This window comes from Priapulus caudatus, unplaced genomic scaffold, assembly GCF_000485595.1.
Source record: "Priapulus caudatus unplaced genomic scaffold, Priapulus_caudatus-5.0.1 Scaffold1022, whole genome shotgun sequence".
NCBI classification, from domain to species: domain Eukaryota; kingdom Metazoa; phylum Priapulida; class Priapulimorpha; order Priapulimorphida; family Priapulidae; genus Priapulus; species Priapulus caudatus.
The window spans coordinates 44,426-64,533 of record NW_014578083.1 but is presented as its reverse complement, the minus strand read 5'-3'; the positions used below and the strand labels follow the sequence as shown (position 1 = coordinate 64,533).

General features: G+C 43.6%; 1 protein-coding gene across 4 annotated transcripts in view; it reads right to left on the bottom strand.

Moving 5' to 3' along the window:
- Nucleotides 1-6,630: 6,630 nt before the first annotated feature.
- LOC106815014 (GPN-loop GTPase 2-like) overlaps nucleotides 6,631-20,108 on the bottom strand; it is a 14,391-nt gene continuing 913 nt past the window's right edge. For 3 of the 4 annotated variants that reach the window (XM_014819422.1, XM_014819425.1, XM_014819424.1), the window contains exons 2-7: nucleotides 19,075-19,161; nucleotides 18,701-18,838; nucleotides 16,998-17,159; nucleotides 16,602-16,727; nucleotides 15,672-15,770; nucleotides 6,631-8,509 (exon numbers count right to left, since the gene is read on the bottom strand). In XM_014819422.1, the coding sequence (XP_014674908.1) occupies nucleotides 8,225-8,509; nucleotides 15,672-15,770; nucleotides 16,602-16,727; nucleotides 16,998-17,159; nucleotides 18,701-18,838; nucleotides 19,075-19,161 (897 nt within the window). In that variant the 3' untranslated portion in view covers nucleotides 6,631-8,224. The remainder of the gene's footprint in view (nucleotides 8,510-15,671; nucleotides 15,771-16,601; nucleotides 16,728-16,997; nucleotides 17,160-18,700; nucleotides 18,839-19,074; nucleotides 19,162-20,108) is intronic. The other variant, XM_014819423.1, reaches the window with a different exon arrangement.

Below are 20,108 nucleotides of genomic sequence, written 5' to 3'. Positions count from 1 at the left end.
TCAACAAACGCGTTTGTTGTGTTTAGCTAAGCACCGAAGAATAATGATATGCTAATACACGAGAAGTGTAAAACTACACACGAAGACTTACTTTTAAAACGTTTAAGTCATAACTGATTACTGTATAAATTGCGATGACAACAGGGAGCCACGTAAGCAAAATAAATTGCTGTTAAACCGAATCAAATCGTTGATGTGTCCTATTGAATCTTGCACTACGTGTATTTTACGGTGGGAAAGCTTTGCAAGGCTAGATTACGGTTAGTACGCTCAATCGCTTAAACAGCTCAATCCCCTCATTTATCAGAGTGTACACGATGATATTTGACGCGTTAAACGAAAAATCCGAAATATCGATAACGCAAATTTATTATAAGCCATGTGTGTATGTGTGTGTGTGTGTGTGTGCGTGCGTGCGTGCGTGCGTGTGTGTGTGTGTGTGTGTGTGTGTGGTGGTATGTGTTTGTGCGCTGCTACGTGTGCGGTGTGTGTAGCGTGCGTGTCCGCGTGCGTGGGTGCAAGTCATGCTTTGCATGGTGTGTCCCGTGTAGTGTGTGTGTGTGTGTGTGGGTGTGGTGGTGTGTGTGTGTGAGGGTGTGTGGTGTGGTGTGAGGTGGTATGGTTTAATGTGGTGAGTGTGGTTGTGGTGTTGGTGTTGGTGTGTGTGTGTGGTGTGTGTATGGGTATGTGTTCTGTAGGTCTTTTGGCGTGTCGTAGTGGTGGTGTGTTTGGCCGTGGCGTGGGTGCTTGTGCAAGTGTGCGCGTGCGTGCGTGCAAGCATGTGCGTGCATGCGTGTGTGCGTGTTGTTCGTATGTGTATACGTTATAAATGCGACAGACTCCTGTTTGTTGTAACATATATATTACTCTTGTTCGTTTTAATTAAAAACCCAATGAGTTAACCGGACGCTGGTTAAACACAAGTCATTGAACGTTTACAACATTATGACAGTTTGGTAGTTTGGTGGCGGACAGAAATAACTCGGTTTGAAAACGGAGTAGAACGGGAACTCGCATCCGTCACGCCGGCTTTTATCGAAGCCATTTCAACCGATACCTCTGCTATTGACAGGTCTAGTATTTCTTATCAGCTGGCGGCTATCATTTCCGGTGTCGGCTACTCCTGCGCGCCACGATACACCACTTTATCGAACGCAAATGTAGACGGTCAACAAACAGACGCAATGATCATAGCGGGCGTGCATCCGTGAAAGAGACGCGCCCACACCTCCCAGAGACTCCATGCCGATGGCCACGGGATTATTGCGCACGGGTGTGGAAGGGATAACATGCCGGGATGCGGCCGAAAGGGCGGGACGATATGATTGGAGATGTGCAGTGTGTAGTAACATGTCAGATGGCGTAAGTGTGTGTGTGTGTGTGGGGGGGTGTGTGTGTGTGTGTGTGTGTGTGTGTGTGTGTGTGTGTGTGTGTGTGTGTGTGTGTGTGTGTGTGTGTGTGTGTGGGGGGGGGGGGGTGATATGCCTGAAGATGTGTGGGGTGGTTGACATGATTGGATAAGGGCGAGTGGGCTGGTATGCTTGGAGATGTGTGGGGTGGTTGACATGATTGGAGAAGGGCGGGGTCGGGTAGTATAATTGGAGATGTGTGGGGTGGATGACGTAATTAAATAAGAGGATTAAGGATAAGGGCGGGGTGGGGTGGTATGATTGGAGAAGGATGGGGTGGGTGGCATGATTGAAGAAGGGTGGGGTGCGTGGCATGATTGAAGATGTGTGGGTTGGGGGTGATTTACCGTGAGGCGGATGTGTGGGGTGATATATCTGGAGGCAGGATATGTGTGGTGACATTATTGCAGACGTCAGGGGTGGGGTAATACAAGTAGAGGTGGGATGAGTCGGAGGTGGGATATGCATCTGGGTAGAAGCCGTGAGGTTGTGGGATATCCTTGGAGATGTGTGGCGGAAATAAATGGGTATTCTCAATTCTATTAATTATTTAATTGCTGCTTATGATGATTATTATCATGATGATTATAATCATGATGAGGCATTATTATGGAGCACTTTCATTTTCTAACTCTAATAGATCCATAATCATAAACTGCTTCCGAGACATACCGTATCGCGATGTTAAAAATATAAAAAGCCTCTCATTAATTAAGTCAAGCCCTGTAGTCATTTAAGAAATTGCTCTCAAATTGCTCTCAAAACACTCTTGAAACTACAACGTCAAAATGAACGGAAAATGACGATATATTTCAGTCAACGTTACCACAATTTCACTGCCATGACTCATGCAACTTTACCAATAAGTCGCTGCTAGGACGTGCCGCACTGGGTGTGGACACTGACCAATAGGTTACTGCTAATAGATTCAGCAGAATGAAATAGTACGAATAAATCACTGATGTGAAATGCAGTAGTATTGACGCTAATCAATGTGTTACTTCTAATGCATGAGTATGCGGATGGCCTGGTCATTGATTAACCTGCTGCTGATATATGCGACAGTATTGGCAACCTTACCAATATATTACTATTTTTAGATAAATCACCGGAAACAGTATGCAACTGTCAGTAGGTTACCACTACATACATAATATCAGGAGTGGATCCACTCCTGATAATATAGAGTCTTACCAGCAAATTACTTCGGATGCTCTTAACATTATGGATCATTATCGTTGGTTTACACCGGATTCTTTCGACGTTATGCAACATTATTAATAGATTACGAGATATCGCTTGACGAGTATCTAGAACCTTATTAAATTCTCACTGCGGACACGTACCGAAGCACGAGTAATCTCCGCCTGTTTTCCCCGGCTTTGCAGTTACATGAGCATTAGAGAGAAAAACCATAGTTTCCTAATGATTTCCGTACACAGTTCGACAGTGATTGCTTCCCCCGAGCAAGATAGATTGGCTGAACGCAATCAACGCAATATATCTATTAGGCCATTGCCTATAGTGAATATAATAATGGTTGACTACAGAACAACGACTGTGCGTGTAACAATGACTGACAAATGGGCGACGACCTCGTGTGGAATAGTGAATAACTGATAATAAATGACTGACGATATGATAATGGACGACATGGATAGTTGCTGTGTGTGGACTAACGACTGAATGTTGATGCATTAAATAGGAAGCAGCGACTGAGCGTGAAGTAATGACGCTGATACTGGTCGACAATAAGTTAGTGTGTGGAGTCGTTACTGACAACAAATGACGTACTTGAATATGGTAATTCGCTGATGATCACTTGCTAATAGTTGATTGGCTGATTGTTTACTATCGATCGCCTTGACACGGACGACTAATGGCGAGCAATAACGATTACAAATTATCTATGAGCGAAGAATAGCTGGAATTAACAGAGAAAAAAGATGATAAGTGACTTCGTTCCCACAGCGGGCGAGTAACCAGTCCGTGATTTCATATACGCAGCGGAAACACAGTTTAAAGTCTACTTCAGTTTTGCTGAAAAAACTCTAGTCTGCATCTAGTTTAGATTACATTTTATTTACAAAGGAATAAGAAACATAATCCCACATTAGTGGGAATTCTTATCCCTTTTTAACTGCGCTGCCGCCAGGGAAAAGCATTTATGTACTTCTCGTGCATCTCTGCGCAACTTGCCGCTGACATTTGCTACAAGAAGCCAGTCAGTTCGCTATCACATATATCAACCCTTTGAATTTCTTATAATCCCTTTTCGCTGCAAAAACGCCTACGATAGAAACGAGGCATTAAAATCGTTCGTCTGCAAAAAGTTTAAATTTCCGTCTGCCCGCGCTCCACATCATACCCTGTCTCACGTGACGGTCACTAACCGATTGGAGACAACCAAATGTAGGCGTGTGTTCGTGCATGTGTGCGAATAAGTGCGCGCGTGTGTACGTCTGTGCGCGTGTTTAGGCGTGTGTGCGCGTGTGTGAGCATACGTGAGTGCGTGCATGCGTGCGTGTGCGTGCGAAAGACAGGCGATTAGAGGCGTTTACTTGTTCGGATTACGTGCATCGTCACTAGTGTCCAGCCTGTCATATTACTGCCCATCTACTTATAAAAACACTCGTTATCTGCATAGCGTTTACCTGTTATTTCAATACCTACCTAACTATTATCTAGCTTTCATACCAATAGCAACCCATTTGTTATCTCCCTGTCAAATTACTAATTATATACCTGTTATCTACCTGTTATGTTACTAGTTAATTACTGACCTGCTATCTATCTAACATATCACTGGTTATCTATTAGTTATGTACTGCCCCAATTAGCAACGGCGTTTTGAAATCATAATCTTGTAGTACAGGATGGTCTCGCAGTAGAAGCCAAGATAGTAGAATAGTCTAGCGCAAACATAATCCTATATTTAGTTCCATAATAGAAATAATCTCTAAAATAAAAATGAATCGAACGAAATCTTTCAAAAAAATACATGTTATTTAAGGTATAGTTAAGGTTATTTACCATGTTAAGGTATTAGGCCAATAAAACTATATCCAGAAATGTTTCAGAGCGGAAGGCTTCATTTTTTTTGGCGACAGTACATCACACTACATTACATTACACTTAATTACTTTACATATTCTTATATTATATTATATTATATTATCAAGTATCATATTATATTATATTATATTATATTATATAACATATTCGTAACTATATGCTAGAGCAATCAAGTTTGCGGTCATAGGAGGATGTACGTGTCACCTTCAAGCAATATGTTAACCTTCAGTATGTGTTCGAAGCTGATAACAGTGCATCGTTAGTTAAGATTCCTACATGCGGTATGGTTTGGTCCAATTAGCGTGTTACATCAAAGATATAGAATAGAGTTTCTACTCCATATCTACGGTTAAACTTGAAGATCATAAGCATTGCGTAACGCCATTATAGTTCGTTTCACGTTCATACTAGCATTGGAATTCTGCGAGTAGGGAATTACATATTGTATGGTGTGTATTCGAGTTGCCTTCACGCAGGTGGAGCTTGAACATTATTTAGTATAACCCTAATGGCGATGACCCGTTTTGCTGCTTATCGACCAGCCTGGCGCTCCCGCGAAACGAAGCCAATAGCACATGCATGCTATTTATAGCGCGGCAATTTATCCACATTAGCCACAGTAGTGCAAAACATGACTAGCTAATCAGCTTTCACGTAATATTTACCAACTATTGGCTGATGCTATCATTGAATTTGTTTCCAATGAGCCACAAAATATCAATATCAACACTAGCATAGTGGCCCGTATACTGACGTATATCGACTTTGTTATGCAGTGAGCGCATTCAGCTCAATAATCTTGATTGCAGATCGCAGTGTCACTTTTTACATCTTCTGTTGCCCCACTCGCCCTCATGTTACTCATCTCTTTCTATCGCTACATTACTCTCCCTAACACGCTCTCCTCCTCTTTCTCCCCATCGCCCTTTTTCGGTCTATATTTCTCTATTTTTGCGTGTGCGACCGTGCGTGTATACGCGCCAATGTGTGCGTGCCTGTGTGTGTGTGTGTGTGTGTGTGTGTGGTGTGTGTGTGGTGTGTGTGTGTGGTGTGTGTGTGCGCGCCGTCGCGTGCGTGGTGCGTGTGTGCGTGCGCGCGCGCGCCGGCAGCTGCCGCAAGCTGCGTGCGAACACTTTCTGCCCGTAGTTCCCGCGCGTCCCCGGGTTCGAGCGAATTCGTCGTCACTATGATATTGATCAATGAAGAAGTGGCTTGAATGGCGGCAATTAGGAACACTTGTTGCAGCCATTGCTCCGCTCTCCGGGTACTAAACGCCCTCCTATTGCAGGGCACAGCACCTCCCGGCCTAGCAATTATTTCTCGCGCTGCTAGTGCCACGCCATGAAAACGTCCGCCACACTTACACCCGACTGCTGCAATTAAGACGTCATATAGATCTGTACGTAGCAATAGTAGTAGATGTAGTACTTCCCGGTACCTCCTGCTAATGTGGCGCCATTTTAGATATGAGTTGAGTCGAGCGCGCAACGCGCAACTGTTTACAACAAATTTTTCTTCTTCGAGTAAGACACGCATGATAGTGCTGTATTATATAGATAAAAATTCAAAATAGTTATAGTGCATCGTGTTCAGCATGCCTTGTTTTTTTTTATAAAGATGATAGCATTCCACCTTTTTAAGATGTTTTTTTTATGTACAACGCGATTTCAACTTATTCTGTGACATGCTGTGACTGACACAGAGCAAAAACAAGCATAAAATAAGTAGTAAAAGACTTTCTCGTCTTTCTTATAGATTGGCGGATACGCCGCCCTAAAACAAAACAAATAATACATGGTTCCTTTCGTTCGAAGGCTTCACGCTTGATCACACGCAAAAAAACGCCGTCCTCTCTGATTAGTAATGGTAGCGCAGCGTGCCGGATGCACCGCACGAACCGAAAGAAGCCTACATCTATCATCATGGGCGGCTTCACGAGACGCTATATTGACGTACGTATACGTGCATCGGGTTTTCTCAGTAATTGAATCGAGAAACTTTATTCAATTCCGGGGTCGGGTTGTAATGACCGCAAGCTTTAAACAGAATGCAGGCTTTAGCAGAGTTGGTGAGCAGGCTTTAATGAATCTGAACGTAATAGCACCCCACGAACCACTCATATTATTAAAAAAAACACGTAACATAATTTTAAACGCAGATAATATGCATCTATATTATACGAATGCTTCACGTGTAGTTGTTATATCGATATATTATTTACAATAACAATTACATCTAAATATGCTACGTAAAAAGTATGTGAACCCCAACTCGTACATTCTCGTAACAGCGTACATTTACGCGGCGTGCACATAAAAAATTATACGCTTGCGAGCTGACGCGCCCGGGTGGCATGACGAAAGATGAAACAGATGAGACAACAGGAAGAAGAAAAAACTCGCGGACTCCCTCACCGATTAACACCAACACGTGTCAATTAACCTAGTGCAAACATCACCCGCGTCCGACTGGCGTCTTACCGATTGCAATTTTCACGACGTTGAATATCAGCAGATTCGTATCAAAACATCAAGCAGCCTCTAGTTCCACCGACTCGAGGGCTACTGCTTTCTCAGCTTCACGCGCCTAGCACTGTTAACGACTTTTCAACCACATGAGTTGAATTTTCATTAACTGGAAATCCTGAAAAAATTGCGCTCTAGTCCGGTAATCTTGACTGATGAAAATATCCGCGCAGGACACTCTCTTTATCTGCTAATATACGCGTGCGCGCGTAAATAAACACAGTGACACTGACGACACAGCAGATACGAACATTATTCGCCAAGCGTACAGTTGTTTTCGACACGGAAAAACAAGCAAATATTCCAACTTCAAAGAAAAAGAAACTAGCAAACCAAAAACAATGAAATGTTTGAGAGAATACTCGCAAATTTTGAAGACCAACGGAATAGGTGGCCGAGTACAGTACACGAACTAATAGTAGTCACAAAAGACCACCACCGAGCACGTGACAAATATAGCACCCGCTGATATAAAACTACCAAGATAGAACAAAATAATAACGAACATCCATAGGTATTGCGATAAAAAAAAAATGCGGATGGATTGGTCATAGCCTAAGAAAGATGACATCAAACATAACTAAGAAACTCTTGGCAGTCGCAAGAAAAGAAGTGGACGTTTTCAGAACACTTGGAGACAGAAGGATGAGACAGAAGACGAAACGAGCAGCTGCACGTCTGGAGCGACACTGAATAGAATGAATCAAGCCGAGCTCGCTGCAGGGGCCTCGCTACACAAAGAAGAAAAAAAGTAGAGCATGAAATGATACGCACAATACAATGTCATTAAAAAAGAAACATTTCTTTGTATCACATTGTGCCTGATAGATAATTTAAATAATCTTCCCGCTTCTTTTGTCATTCATTCATGAGATATTTAGATTAAAATCAAGTTTCGTTCATTGGTTTTCGCTTAAGGTGCATTCTTCTCTAGTCGAAGCCATTAAAGTATATACACTCATATCAGCGAGTGATATAATATAATATCAAGAGTTTGATATACATACATACACACATTTGTACGTGTTGCTTCGCGCATTCTGCTCTCCCACAAGCACACGCTACACCGTAACAAGTAAATAACGCGTCAATGGCACGCGTGTATTTCAGCAGAGCTAACGAAACACACTACAGCCGATCTCACACGCCGTCCCGTAGCCCGCGCGCGTTCCATCGCTTCCTCGTCTGCAATGTCTAATCCGCAGACTATCGCCGTCAGCTCGCTAATCCCATCCCCACCGCCTCGGCCGCCTCCACCGCTGGTTTCTCCGCCTCGCCCGCCTCCACCGCTGGTTTCACCGCCTCGCCCTCCTCCATCGGCTTCTCCGTCTCGTCGTCGGCCATATATCGCTCTCGCACGTCGGCAGTCTTGAAGTATTCAAACTCGGCGCCGACGGCGGACGACATGAGGCCGTAGAGCGTGTCCTGCTCCTTGTCACCAAAGATATAGCCGTTCGCCTTGTCGACGGTCTTGAGCAGCCGCAAGACGCTCTCCCGGTCCTAGCAGAAACGACAAGCGAGAACAACGCGCGTTAGTCTCTCTCTTCTCATTGCGAACTAGGCGAGTAAGTGACCGCAATGAAAACGAACAGAATACAGGTAAGCATAACATAGGCAACAACAACAACATCATTAACAACAACACCAACAATAACAACAACAACAACAGTAGCAGCAACAACAATAGTGAATACCAACAATATCATCATCATCATCATCATCGTCATCATCATCGTCATCATCATCATCATCATCATCATCATCATCGTCATCATCATCGTCATCATCATCATCATCATCATCGTCATCATCATCATCATCATCATCGTCATCATCGTCATCATCATCATCATCATCATCATCATCATCATCATTAATAATAATAACAACATAAGTAAGTCACAGGTAAGTAGCTCAGCAAATGAATCGATATTCCTTTTTAAAGCAAACTTTAAACAATTTAATTACCAGTGAGGTTATGTAAATAACAGTTAGATATAGTTATACGGGCAAAATGAATAGGTTCAATAAACACAGTGACGATAAAACATTCACAGTAGACAGCAAATCGCAAATCTCGTGTTGTGTGCGAAAGATCATCAATATACAAAATTACCGCGCAAACAATCTTACAGACACGTTTAAAAGGAAACCATTTTGATTAAAACGTTTGATTATCATTATCTTCTTTGGCGTGTTTCCCTATCTTTGTCACCCTTGGTAACTTTCGCTGGATTTCCCTTTCTTTCTCTTTTTCTCTCGTGGTCTTACCCCCCCCCCCTTTTTCTCTCTCATTCTCCATGTTTCTCTCTCTTTCGCTCTCTTTCACTATCTCTGCCGCATGACTGTGTATGTGTATGTGGCTTCCTTTTTCTATCCCATGCTATATTATATATCATATATATCCACTTCACGGTCCCTCCCTCCCTCACCTCACCACTTCTCCGCTCCATCCCTTGCGCCTCTCTCTCTCACTCTCTCGCTCGCTATCTATCTATCTATGTCGGTCTATCTATCTTTCTTTCTTTCTCTTTGTCTCTCTCGCTCTCTGTCTGTCTCTCGTTCTCTCTCTTTCTCTCTCTCTCTCTCTCCCTCTCTTCCTCCCTCCTCCCCCTCTCTCTCCACCTTTAAGTTTTGCTACAGGGCAGCGCACCGTCACGGTTCACGCGCGCGCATGCTTTAGCGTCAGCCCCGCATGCGCGCTCGGCACAAGCAGACATGGGTAATGAGGCCCAGTTTACATGGCGCGCCCGAGGCGACAGACGCAATAACACACTCGCCCCTCCCTCTCTCTCTCTCTCTCTCTCTCTCTCTCTCCCTCTCTCTCTCTCTCTCTCTCCTCTCTCTCTCTCTCTCTCTCTCTCTTCTCTCTCTCTCTCTCTCTCTCTCGCGCTGCCGGCCTCATCTCTCTCTCTCGCCCTCTCTCTCTCTCTCTCTCTCTCTCTCTCTCTCTCTCTCTCTCTCGCCTCGCTCTCTCTCTCTCGCCTCGCTCTCTCTTTATCTATCTCTCCCTCTCCCCCTCTCTCTCTCTCTTCCTCTCGACGAGCTGGCTCGCTATCAGCCCGCGAACCGGATGCAGAGCTTGGCTAATGCAGAGCTTGGCTTCATTCGCTGCGCTGCGTGTGTGTGAGTGGGAGGGATGAGCGATGGAGTGCGCGCGATAACTCGCCTGCGTGCAAGTACGTCGCTACGCCTGCGCGTGACGTCGACCGCGCAAGGCAGTGCCAGCTCCGCATAGTGTAGAGCTCACGTCGGGAGGTCGCACACGCGCGAGAGAGAGAGGGGGAGGGAGGAGAGAGAGGGAACGGGGAGAGAGGGATGGGAAGAGTGAGGGGAGAGAGAGGGACAAAATGATGGAGAGGGTGTGTGTGTGTGTGTGTGTTTGTGCGTGCGTGCGTGTTTGTGTTTGTGCGTGCATGTGTTTGTGCGTGCGTGCGTGCGTGCGTGCGTGAGTGTGTGTTTGGCGTGTGCGAGCGCTGGCGTTGTGTGTGGCACACGACGGCGAAAGGCATGAATGTCGTACATATCTCGGCGACAACAAGGTGCAGTCCCGAGCTGTGAAGCGGTGCGAGATACAGACGCTTTCCCGAACGAGATAGTGCTTCTCAGCGAGGGATTCGTCTGGGCGGGAATGTACATCCGGGTGAGGCAGTTATCCCGTGTGGAAGAGTTCTCCTGGGACGGAGTTCACAAACACAGACTCACACATGCACACACACACGTACGCACGCTCGCTCGCACACACACACACGTACGCACGCTCGCACACACACACACACACACACACACACACACACGCACGCACGCACACACACACACACACACACATGAATACACACACGCGCGCACGCGCACGCGTTCACGCACATGCACCAAGCTTCTTCAGTAAATAATATGGCTGGCGTGATTGCCTAGCACCACATGCTGGCTAATCACTGCTTATACTCGGCTGCACTTCTCCGCATGACGTCCCCTACCGCAACCTACGAGAGCATACCGCTAACCGTACCCTCCGCATACACGCTACGCTAACGCTCGCCCGCGCGCACTCACACACTCACACCCGCACGCCCACACACACTTAACTGCCCATCGACCAGCAGCGCTAAAGGGTGTTTCGGAGGATGCGCAGGGCAAGTCGAGATGTCCGTGCGCATCGCGCAAGCATCACGCTGCCCTGATCAGAGTCACCGCCATAAGATGCCGGGCTGAATGACGCCAGCCACACAGCGCCCGCAAACCGGACGTTCGCGCATGCGCATACTCTCACCGTGCTGCAGCGCGGATGAACACAGTTGAACCGCATCCGCGACAATATTTTGATACGGCGCGGATAATTACTTCAGGGTGAATACGCGTCCGGATTTTTTTTTGCGAGATGTACCATGCACCGTGTGTTACCGCGCGTAGCATATTATATTTTTACATGTATTTTTCATTTAAAAGTAGTAGGATATGAATCGAAATTATGGTTATTGTTGGGAGTTAGCGGTTTTGGTTGCAACAGTAATGAGTTCTGTCGTATGTGATTGTTTGTGTGAGCGCGCGCGCGTGCGAGATGTTGCAAAAATCCGGACGAGTAGTCATGACTTAACGAGATTGAGGATATTTATTTTAGCCAGCTTCGATCGTCAGAACTATCGACGGAATTCGGTATTCAGAGCGGCCGTTATCTGATAAGAGCGCCTCTAATTAGAGACGCACGCGTGGGGTTAGACTAGACGTAATTAATTCACTAATATGACAAGTACTGATCCAGACACGCACTTACATATACATGGTGCCTGTGTGTCGGCGTGGTTTCATAGTGCGAATGGTATATATACGAATACTGCATGCCCTTATATAAATTTTCCATGATAAAAGAGTTGACGCACTGCAGAATAACCTCCATTATTCACGGGTCTTGGTGATGCGACCGTGACGCAAAAAAATCTTTGATAGACATTAGACGGATGTATAGACATTTACGATATATCACATTCAATGTTTATCGAAAATGATCGTAGATATTGCCCGATAATCGAGTAGTGGCGGCCTTGGATCCTAGCGTTCTGTGCCTACGGTAGCTAGTCTTATATACTATGCTCTTATTACCATCATCATTAACCAAACGAACAATATACGTTTAGAATATATACCTACTGTACCAGTTGCCCATATGTATACCCTGTCCTTCATCGACATTGCATCACATTTTCTCTGCAACCGCCTAATGATAATCAGCTTTAAGACAGAATAAAATTGCACAATGTCTTACGTGACGTGTTACGCCTTACTATAGGCCAATAACGCAATAATGTTCGCACACCTGGCAATCCACTCATTTATTTGCGCAGCGTAATTCAATTTCCTCATCAGGGGGAGAATATATATATATATATATATATATATATATATACACTCCCTCCTCTACTCTCTTCTTTCTTCTCTCGCGTCTCTCTCTCGCGTCTCTCTCTATCTATCTATCTATCTATCTATCCATCTATCTATCTATCTATCTATCTATCTATCTATCTATCTATCTATCTATCTATCTATCTAGCTATCTCTCTCTCTCTCTCTCTCTCTCTCTCTCTCTCTCTCTCTCTTTCTCCCTCCATCCCTCACTCATTCTCTTCCCCTCCTCTCACCTCTTTCTCTCCACCACGCTGCCTCTCACTGCCTCTGTCTGCCTATCTTCTCTCTCTCGGTCTGTCTCTTTCTCCCCCTATCTCACATGCACGCACGCACGCACACACGCGAGTCCAGACTCTCTCCGCTCAGTTTCCCTATATCTTACTCTATCTCCCTGTTTCCCTCTCCCACTCTCTATCCCTCTCCCTCTCTGTCAATCGATGCAATCGATCATCAATCACGGAGCGCACGGGGAGCTTAATTTGCATGTCAATGCCGTGCCTTGCCACATCTCCTTACTCAAAGGGATAATAATAGCAGCTGGCCCGGAGCAGTGACTGCGCCCGATTTGAGCTGAAGCCTCCCCCCAAACACACCCACGCGCTTACGGAACATCGGCAGCAGTCGAGTGTTTAAGAGCAATATTCAAACGGATGCGTTGCAGGGGAGATACCTGACCTGAATATTACGCGCGCAGCACATGGGTGATAACTTGATCAAACGGGAACTCACTCGCTACTACATATACGCGGCATGCTGCGGTGAATCGTGACCTAACTTAACTACGAGTCTACGATTAGTCGATTACGCGCGCGCGCGACACAGAGAAGACTGCGATACGGAAGCATACGGAGTTTACTTTATTTTTTGGGACAGATCCCTCTGTCTGCGATCATTTTTTTGAGTCGGATCGGAAAGGGGATGATACTCCATTAGTGTTCCCAACTTTAATGTCATTAATGGTCATAATAACATATATATATATATATATATATATGGTTATGGTCATATATTAGTTTGTGGTTTAATGTCATTTAGGTTAGAGTTAAGGTTAGGATTATCAATCATTAATCATTAAGGATATCAAAGTTGGGAACACTCCTAATGGAACGTTAGCCCAGAAAGGCCTAAACATACGCAGACGTTTCTGTGACGTCCATCCACCCTTCGACGGATGATCTGATAGATGCGACCTTTCACAGGATGTATTATAACTAGCAGCAAGTGCTCATCGGCTGATTTCATGTTCTGCCATATTTTTATCTACTCGAGTTCACTTCACTAGCCGGATTTTTATTTTTTATTTTTTTTATTTATTAAATTAAAGACGGTACATCGGTAAAAGATATGTAAAGATGAGCTTGCAAGCTCCTCACCGTCAGCGCAACAATAAAAAGTTTATAATTAAAAAGTGCTATCTTAACAAGTGATAAGTGCCGACACCAGGGGCAGCTAGGTACCCGGATCACGGATTCCTGACCTGTTTCGAGATCCAAAATATCAAGGGCGTATAAAGAAGGTTCTTGTATAAAGAAGGTTCTTTATACGCTCTTGAAGATATTAAACCCTAACAAATACGCTGCTTTATGATGAACATTTTTATACTAGCACACATTCATTTTGGGGAGAGAGTCGAGAATATAAGCGCACATCACGTTAAAGATCCTTAATGTCACAATAATCACTCCCAATTACGATCGATCTGTTTTTTGACCTTGATCAGACGATGTGAAGGGGTAGCGAGAATGTGTGCAGAGGACAGCCATGAAACCATCTACATGGATGTATAGCGCCAACGCCCATCAAACAACCAGATGTGGTTATCTGTACGTTCTGTGATGTCAAGGTATAGGAGCTCTCCAATTAGCTGACTAGTGCAGCTACAGTGTATTAGTATAACTCAGTAAGAATGTGTTCTACTCTGACACGGACTACAACTAATTGCCAGTGTGCTCCACATTACTGCCCAGCTACATAGCTAAGCTGCGGCCAATGTCCAGCATGCTTTGCATGGACTGACCAGCTAAATAGCTAGAGCTAATGCCCAGCAAGCTATGTACGGACTGTCCAGCTAAATAGCTGCAGCCAATGTCCAGCAAGCTCTGTACGGACTGTCCAGCTAAATAGTTGAAGCTAATGTCCAGCAAGCTATGTACGGACTGTCCAGCTAAATAGCTAGAGCTAATGCCCAGCATGCTCTGCATGGATTGTATAGCTGTACATCAATAGCTCTTCCATTTCTAAACTCTATTGCGTGGAGATCAAGAGAGATCCTAAAATTCCTCAGAGAAAATTTCACTTTTTATCAGACCTACACCTTTTTGACAAATTCTTCTAGGAATAAGGAATCTTAATAACGAATACATGAGATATTTAGATTATTAAATTGTAAATTTTATAAACAATGATTAAATTTACTTAGTGATATTTCATTTTCTGAATACAATGTAGTGGATTCGAACCTAACAGGAAACGTATATTGAATGTGGATTAAATACATGCACACATTTCTGAATGTGGTCATCAATATCGGTGCAAAGCGTACAACAGTTGATTTAGAGTTACAACATCCTATCCTTAGATGAATTGAAATTATGCGAGAAATATATAGGTGGCAGCACTCTACACTCCAGTCCGCTAAAGGGTACTACTGCCATCACTGTAGTTTTACTTTTACAAGAAACAGGGCACAGTATTTTTAGCAATAACTCATATTGCATGCATCAAACATATAACACATCCACAGCTCCTTCCTTTTCTATGTAAGATGTAGTTAATGAATGCACAAGGGGCAATGCAATTAAAAAGCATTAATAAACTCAAAGTTAAGAGATATAAGTAAGCACAGGGGTATGACTAAAAAAAGTGTAAAAAGTAGTAGTAAAGAAAGGATGAATGAATTATATCTAGAACAAGTCACAGAGGAAGATTGAACAAGAGAGGTAAAAGGTTTACAGAAGGAATTGGTTAGATGTGTGAAATGTATCACAGGAGGAATGTGTTACACATCTAAATATCTATTAGGAAGTTGGAGGAGAAAGAATGGGTTATATGTGGACAATTTTAGAAGAGGAATGGGTGAGAGACAGCGAATCAGGGTATTAGCCAGGAATGAGTATTGTGGGTGCAATTTTACAAATGTACATGGCTGTAGATCAAAACTGACCGTGCAGTTTCAAAACTGACCGTGCAAATCACGGCTGCACGGCTCGCTGGCTAATGCAGCGAATCAGTTAGACGAGTGATTTAGAGAGGAGCCACTGACCTGAATAGCGAGAGTGTGGAAGGAGACAAGACTGTAGTCTTCGATGACACCACATAGTGCCTCATTAAACTTCTTAAACTTGGATGTGAGAGGGTCATCCTGAAAAGACAAGATGTACATGCTGTGAATTTACTTATGTCTCATCATCTCCAGTTTAATGGTTTTCTTATGCTCCACAAAATTGCCATATGATAAATGATTAATCGATAGAAAAAAAGAAATCAAAGAGTATTGAAAAAAATCTTATAATAATATCGACCAGCATCTTTGTTGTTTACCATCCTTTGTCTCCGTTCTCACGTTAAATAATGCGAAGGCAATGAGGACGTGTGTGTGACCTTGGATCCCCTTACACTAACGTGATGTAATCACCATCTTTTAATGGCTTAATTTCAGTGGATGTTTGGCTTAACGGACAAACCTCAGAAACATATTTTCTCTGCTAAGTGAGGTAGAATAGTGCACACCATTCAAACAGAAAATATCACCATGTAACATACGAATTGTGTGGTTTCCGGCCTGCATTAGCTGATTCTCTAGATGTTTGACACAGCTACATCTGCCATAAATGATTAGAGTAACACCAGCTAAGCTGTAGCATTGTACACGATTTTATGACATGAAGTGAATAAAAGAAGGTTTTATTTTGTAAGTGTGTTGCCGCACACAATCTGGACTTTCTCTCTCCCTACACTCTCTCTACACACACTCTCTCTCTCTCTCTCTCTGCATCTCTGTCTCTACCCTCTCCGCCTCCTCTACCTCTCTACATTGCCTCGCCGACTTGTTTATATGTGAAGACTGGCAGGTTCAGAACCAATTGTCAATTAGGTCATGTCAACATACATAAATATATGCATGAGGTTGACGTACTCGGGTATACACGTCCTCCTTGCCCGCATGTGACATGACATCACTGTGTTACATTACCTTCCATGCTTCCATCACATAGCTAAGGTCCAGCACTTCGGTGTAGAAATCTATGTTGAAGGGAAGTTTCCCAAACTGCTGGATCAAGTCAACTTTGGAAAGCACGTTCACATGTGGAAGTTCAACCTCAATAGAGTAAGAAAAACATTTACATTAATCCCACTTGCTATTACCTATGATCATTGTCATTCATTTTGCGTGTAGTAATGTCTCTAAATTAGTTGTTCGTGGTGTGCCTTAAACACACAGATCAGTTCCTATTATGTGCAAAATGTAGGCTAGTACATACTGGTCCTTAGCTCGTACATACAGCAACAGCAAACTTAAAAGACCGCTAACGGTATATAAAAGCAATTAGAAAATTACATTAACAAAGTAGGTGAGGCATTGGCATACCTGCAGCATAGTAGCAAGAGACGTCAGCAACACAGCTATAAACTTTGTGGGATCACTACAGTAGTGAGAGTCTACCAGGTGTACAGATGCCAGGCGAAAGTCCCACTTCACAAGCTGCGCGAAAATGTTCTTTATCGCAGTGTGGTGGGTGTACAGCTCCACCTGTTGGGTGAAATGGTAAATTAGGACACAATTGGCTATCATTCGTCACAGTTAAAGCATACGTTTGGTTCTGGTTACCAGCTATATTCCATGACTTTATTATTTGCACTTACATTCTAACAAGTGCCGCAGAGCGACCGCGCTCAACTGACGTGTACTGTAGCCGGGTATTCTTCTGATAAACTCACTGGCAACCGAATTAATTGCGCCCTCCCACTACCGCGTTCGCGCTCAGAGCATATATCTAGGATACTACTAATACAGATCTAAAATCTATGATAGGCTTTGCTATACCGGTAGTACAGCAATAAAGATACAGCTGTGTAACTTTAATGACTTCGCTATATTAACATGTTATCATGGATATGCGGCGAGCGCGAGCGTAGTGGTGGTGGTGGGGGGTGTACAGGCGGGTGGAGGGGGCTCTAATAGCAAAAGCAGTTCAGTCCTTTGTTAACAGTCAACAAATCCATGTTTAACCCTCCTCTTGAGGGTCAAAAGGTTATCAGACACTTACTCTTCGCACGTCAGTGGAAAGTACATTTCATGGTCCTTTCAATAAAGTGATAAAAATGGTAGGTCAGCGCTGAAACAAAAAAGTTTTGCACTCGGTCTGTTAGACCATGTCCTCAGAAAATGTCTGATATCTGACCTTTCCCCCACTGCCCTTTGACCTGTGACCTCCAATTTCGCGCTGGTGATGGGTTTCCTCCCCATCACACTATACATCGAATATTAAGAGCGTAGGTCGAGCCGTTGAGATTTGTACCGCAATTCCGTATTTCCTCCTATACCTTAAGTTAAGGGGGAAATATTCCCCCTCCATTGACACGTCTTGACCTTTGACCCTTGACCCCCCAAATTCGACATCCCTTTGTCCTTTTCGCGATCCCCCCCGACGTCACAAATATCAAGACCGTACGTCAAGCGGTTAAGATTTGTGCCGTAACTGTTGACACACGAACGGACGGCCGGATGGACGAACGGACATTCATGCGATTCTACAAGCTGCATCTGACTTCGTCAGCTGAGCTAATAATACCTCAAAATAAATCTCTTGTCATACACAGATGGTCCTATTGAAGCTATTCAACCTTAATAATTTGAATGTGATCATGAATATACCCAGGAAGAATTATGAAGAAAATAGAATGGCACATAACACCTAGAGAATGTAGAACACCCCGATTCTGATGACAAGGAAGAACAAACACCTCAGGATCTTAAAATGTGATCAGTGCTCGTTAAATGCTACATCAGGGGAGTGCAAGTATAATCTCTTACTTAGTATTAATCACTCACTAGTGTACTAATCTTGGTTAACACGGGTAGGAGTGCGCCGTGAACAATATATTTTAAATTGAGTTAATCTATTTTGGCCCATTCTTATCATTTTAGCCGATACATGCATCTAAAAAGCAACATAGTACAGACATATTCAATAGAATACCTACATGTAATTATAATCCATATTTACACCTTAATTTGGCATGAAAGCAGTACAGTGACAGTGACATGCGAGTACAGTGACATGCATATACCTGTCCTGGGCAGTCGAACAGAAAATAATGATCCTTATATCTGTCCAGCTGACTCTTCAACCAGTCCATGTTCTTCTCAAGATACTCCATACAGAAGATAAGACCACCATTTGGACCAAGCTTAAGACTGTCCATCACCTGGTTCAATAGAGATTGATATAATAGAGCACACCATGAACAAAAATAGATGTATTGTAACTGAAATACCAGCCTTTTTATTTTGTAAATTTCTGGAGCAGCGGAGTCACATAAAAAGTGTGCTCGTGATGTTGGTAATTATGAACGGACGATAACACACGATGTAATTTGTAAAGGATGTTAAACACAAATTTATGAGTAACCAAATAAACATATGGTAGCAAACCTTAACCTACTTCAGATACTGTTACAAGATCGCTGATATCTACATCACACATGTACGGAAGTTGATCGTTAGCCGGATCCAGGTTAACAATGACTACCTGCAAAAAAATTGTTCACAAGAAATATGTATATTGATGTAATGTTATCATCAATCAATAATCAAATGTTCTATAAAGCTGGAGCACTCATAGTACTCCAAGCTTCATGACTGTGATGCCTAGATTACCCTTCATATTTGGACATGTAGTGGCCTAAATACAATAATGTAACCCAACAAGAGTAGGGTTACAACGCGAGCCTATTCTTTTCTTTGGATGAGCCCCTGAGTGATTCACTAAGGGCGGTTTTATGGTGCGTTTTTCGAGACTAGAACTTCCAACCTGGGTTTATTCTAAACACGAACCTTTCTCCGCTATCGTGGGACTTACTATGTATCACAATACTGTGTATTAAACTAATATAACCTGTTACAAAATTTCGAAGTGACTAGCGGCAATATTTTGAGCGGCATTTCAGTTGACCTGTGACGTACGCATTCCCAATGCGCATAGCATTCAGCTACCTTCGGCTCCTCTGTTGCCTGACATGCTGGCTCTGGTGACGTCATGACTGACAGCACGCATCCCATGATGCATTCGATCTTGGAGCCGAAGTTAGCCGAGCGCTATATGCATTGGGAATGCGTACGTTACAGGTCAACAGAAATGGCGCTCAAAATATTGCCGCTCGTCACTTCGAAATTTTGTAACAGGTTATATTAGTTTAATACACAGTATTGTGATACATAGTAAGTCCCAGGATAGCGGAGAAAGGTTCGTGTTTATAATAAACCCAGATTCGAAGTTCTAGTCTCGAAAAACGAACCATAAAACCGCCCTGAGTGAATCACTCAGGGGCTCCTCCAAAGAAAAGAATAGGCTCGCGTTGTAACCCTACTCTTGTTGGGTTACATTATTGTATCTAGTAGTGGCCATACAGGGTTCTCCCCAGGATGAAATTGAAACAGGGGGGAGTTTTCCCAAACGGGGCGCGCGCGCCCCGTTTG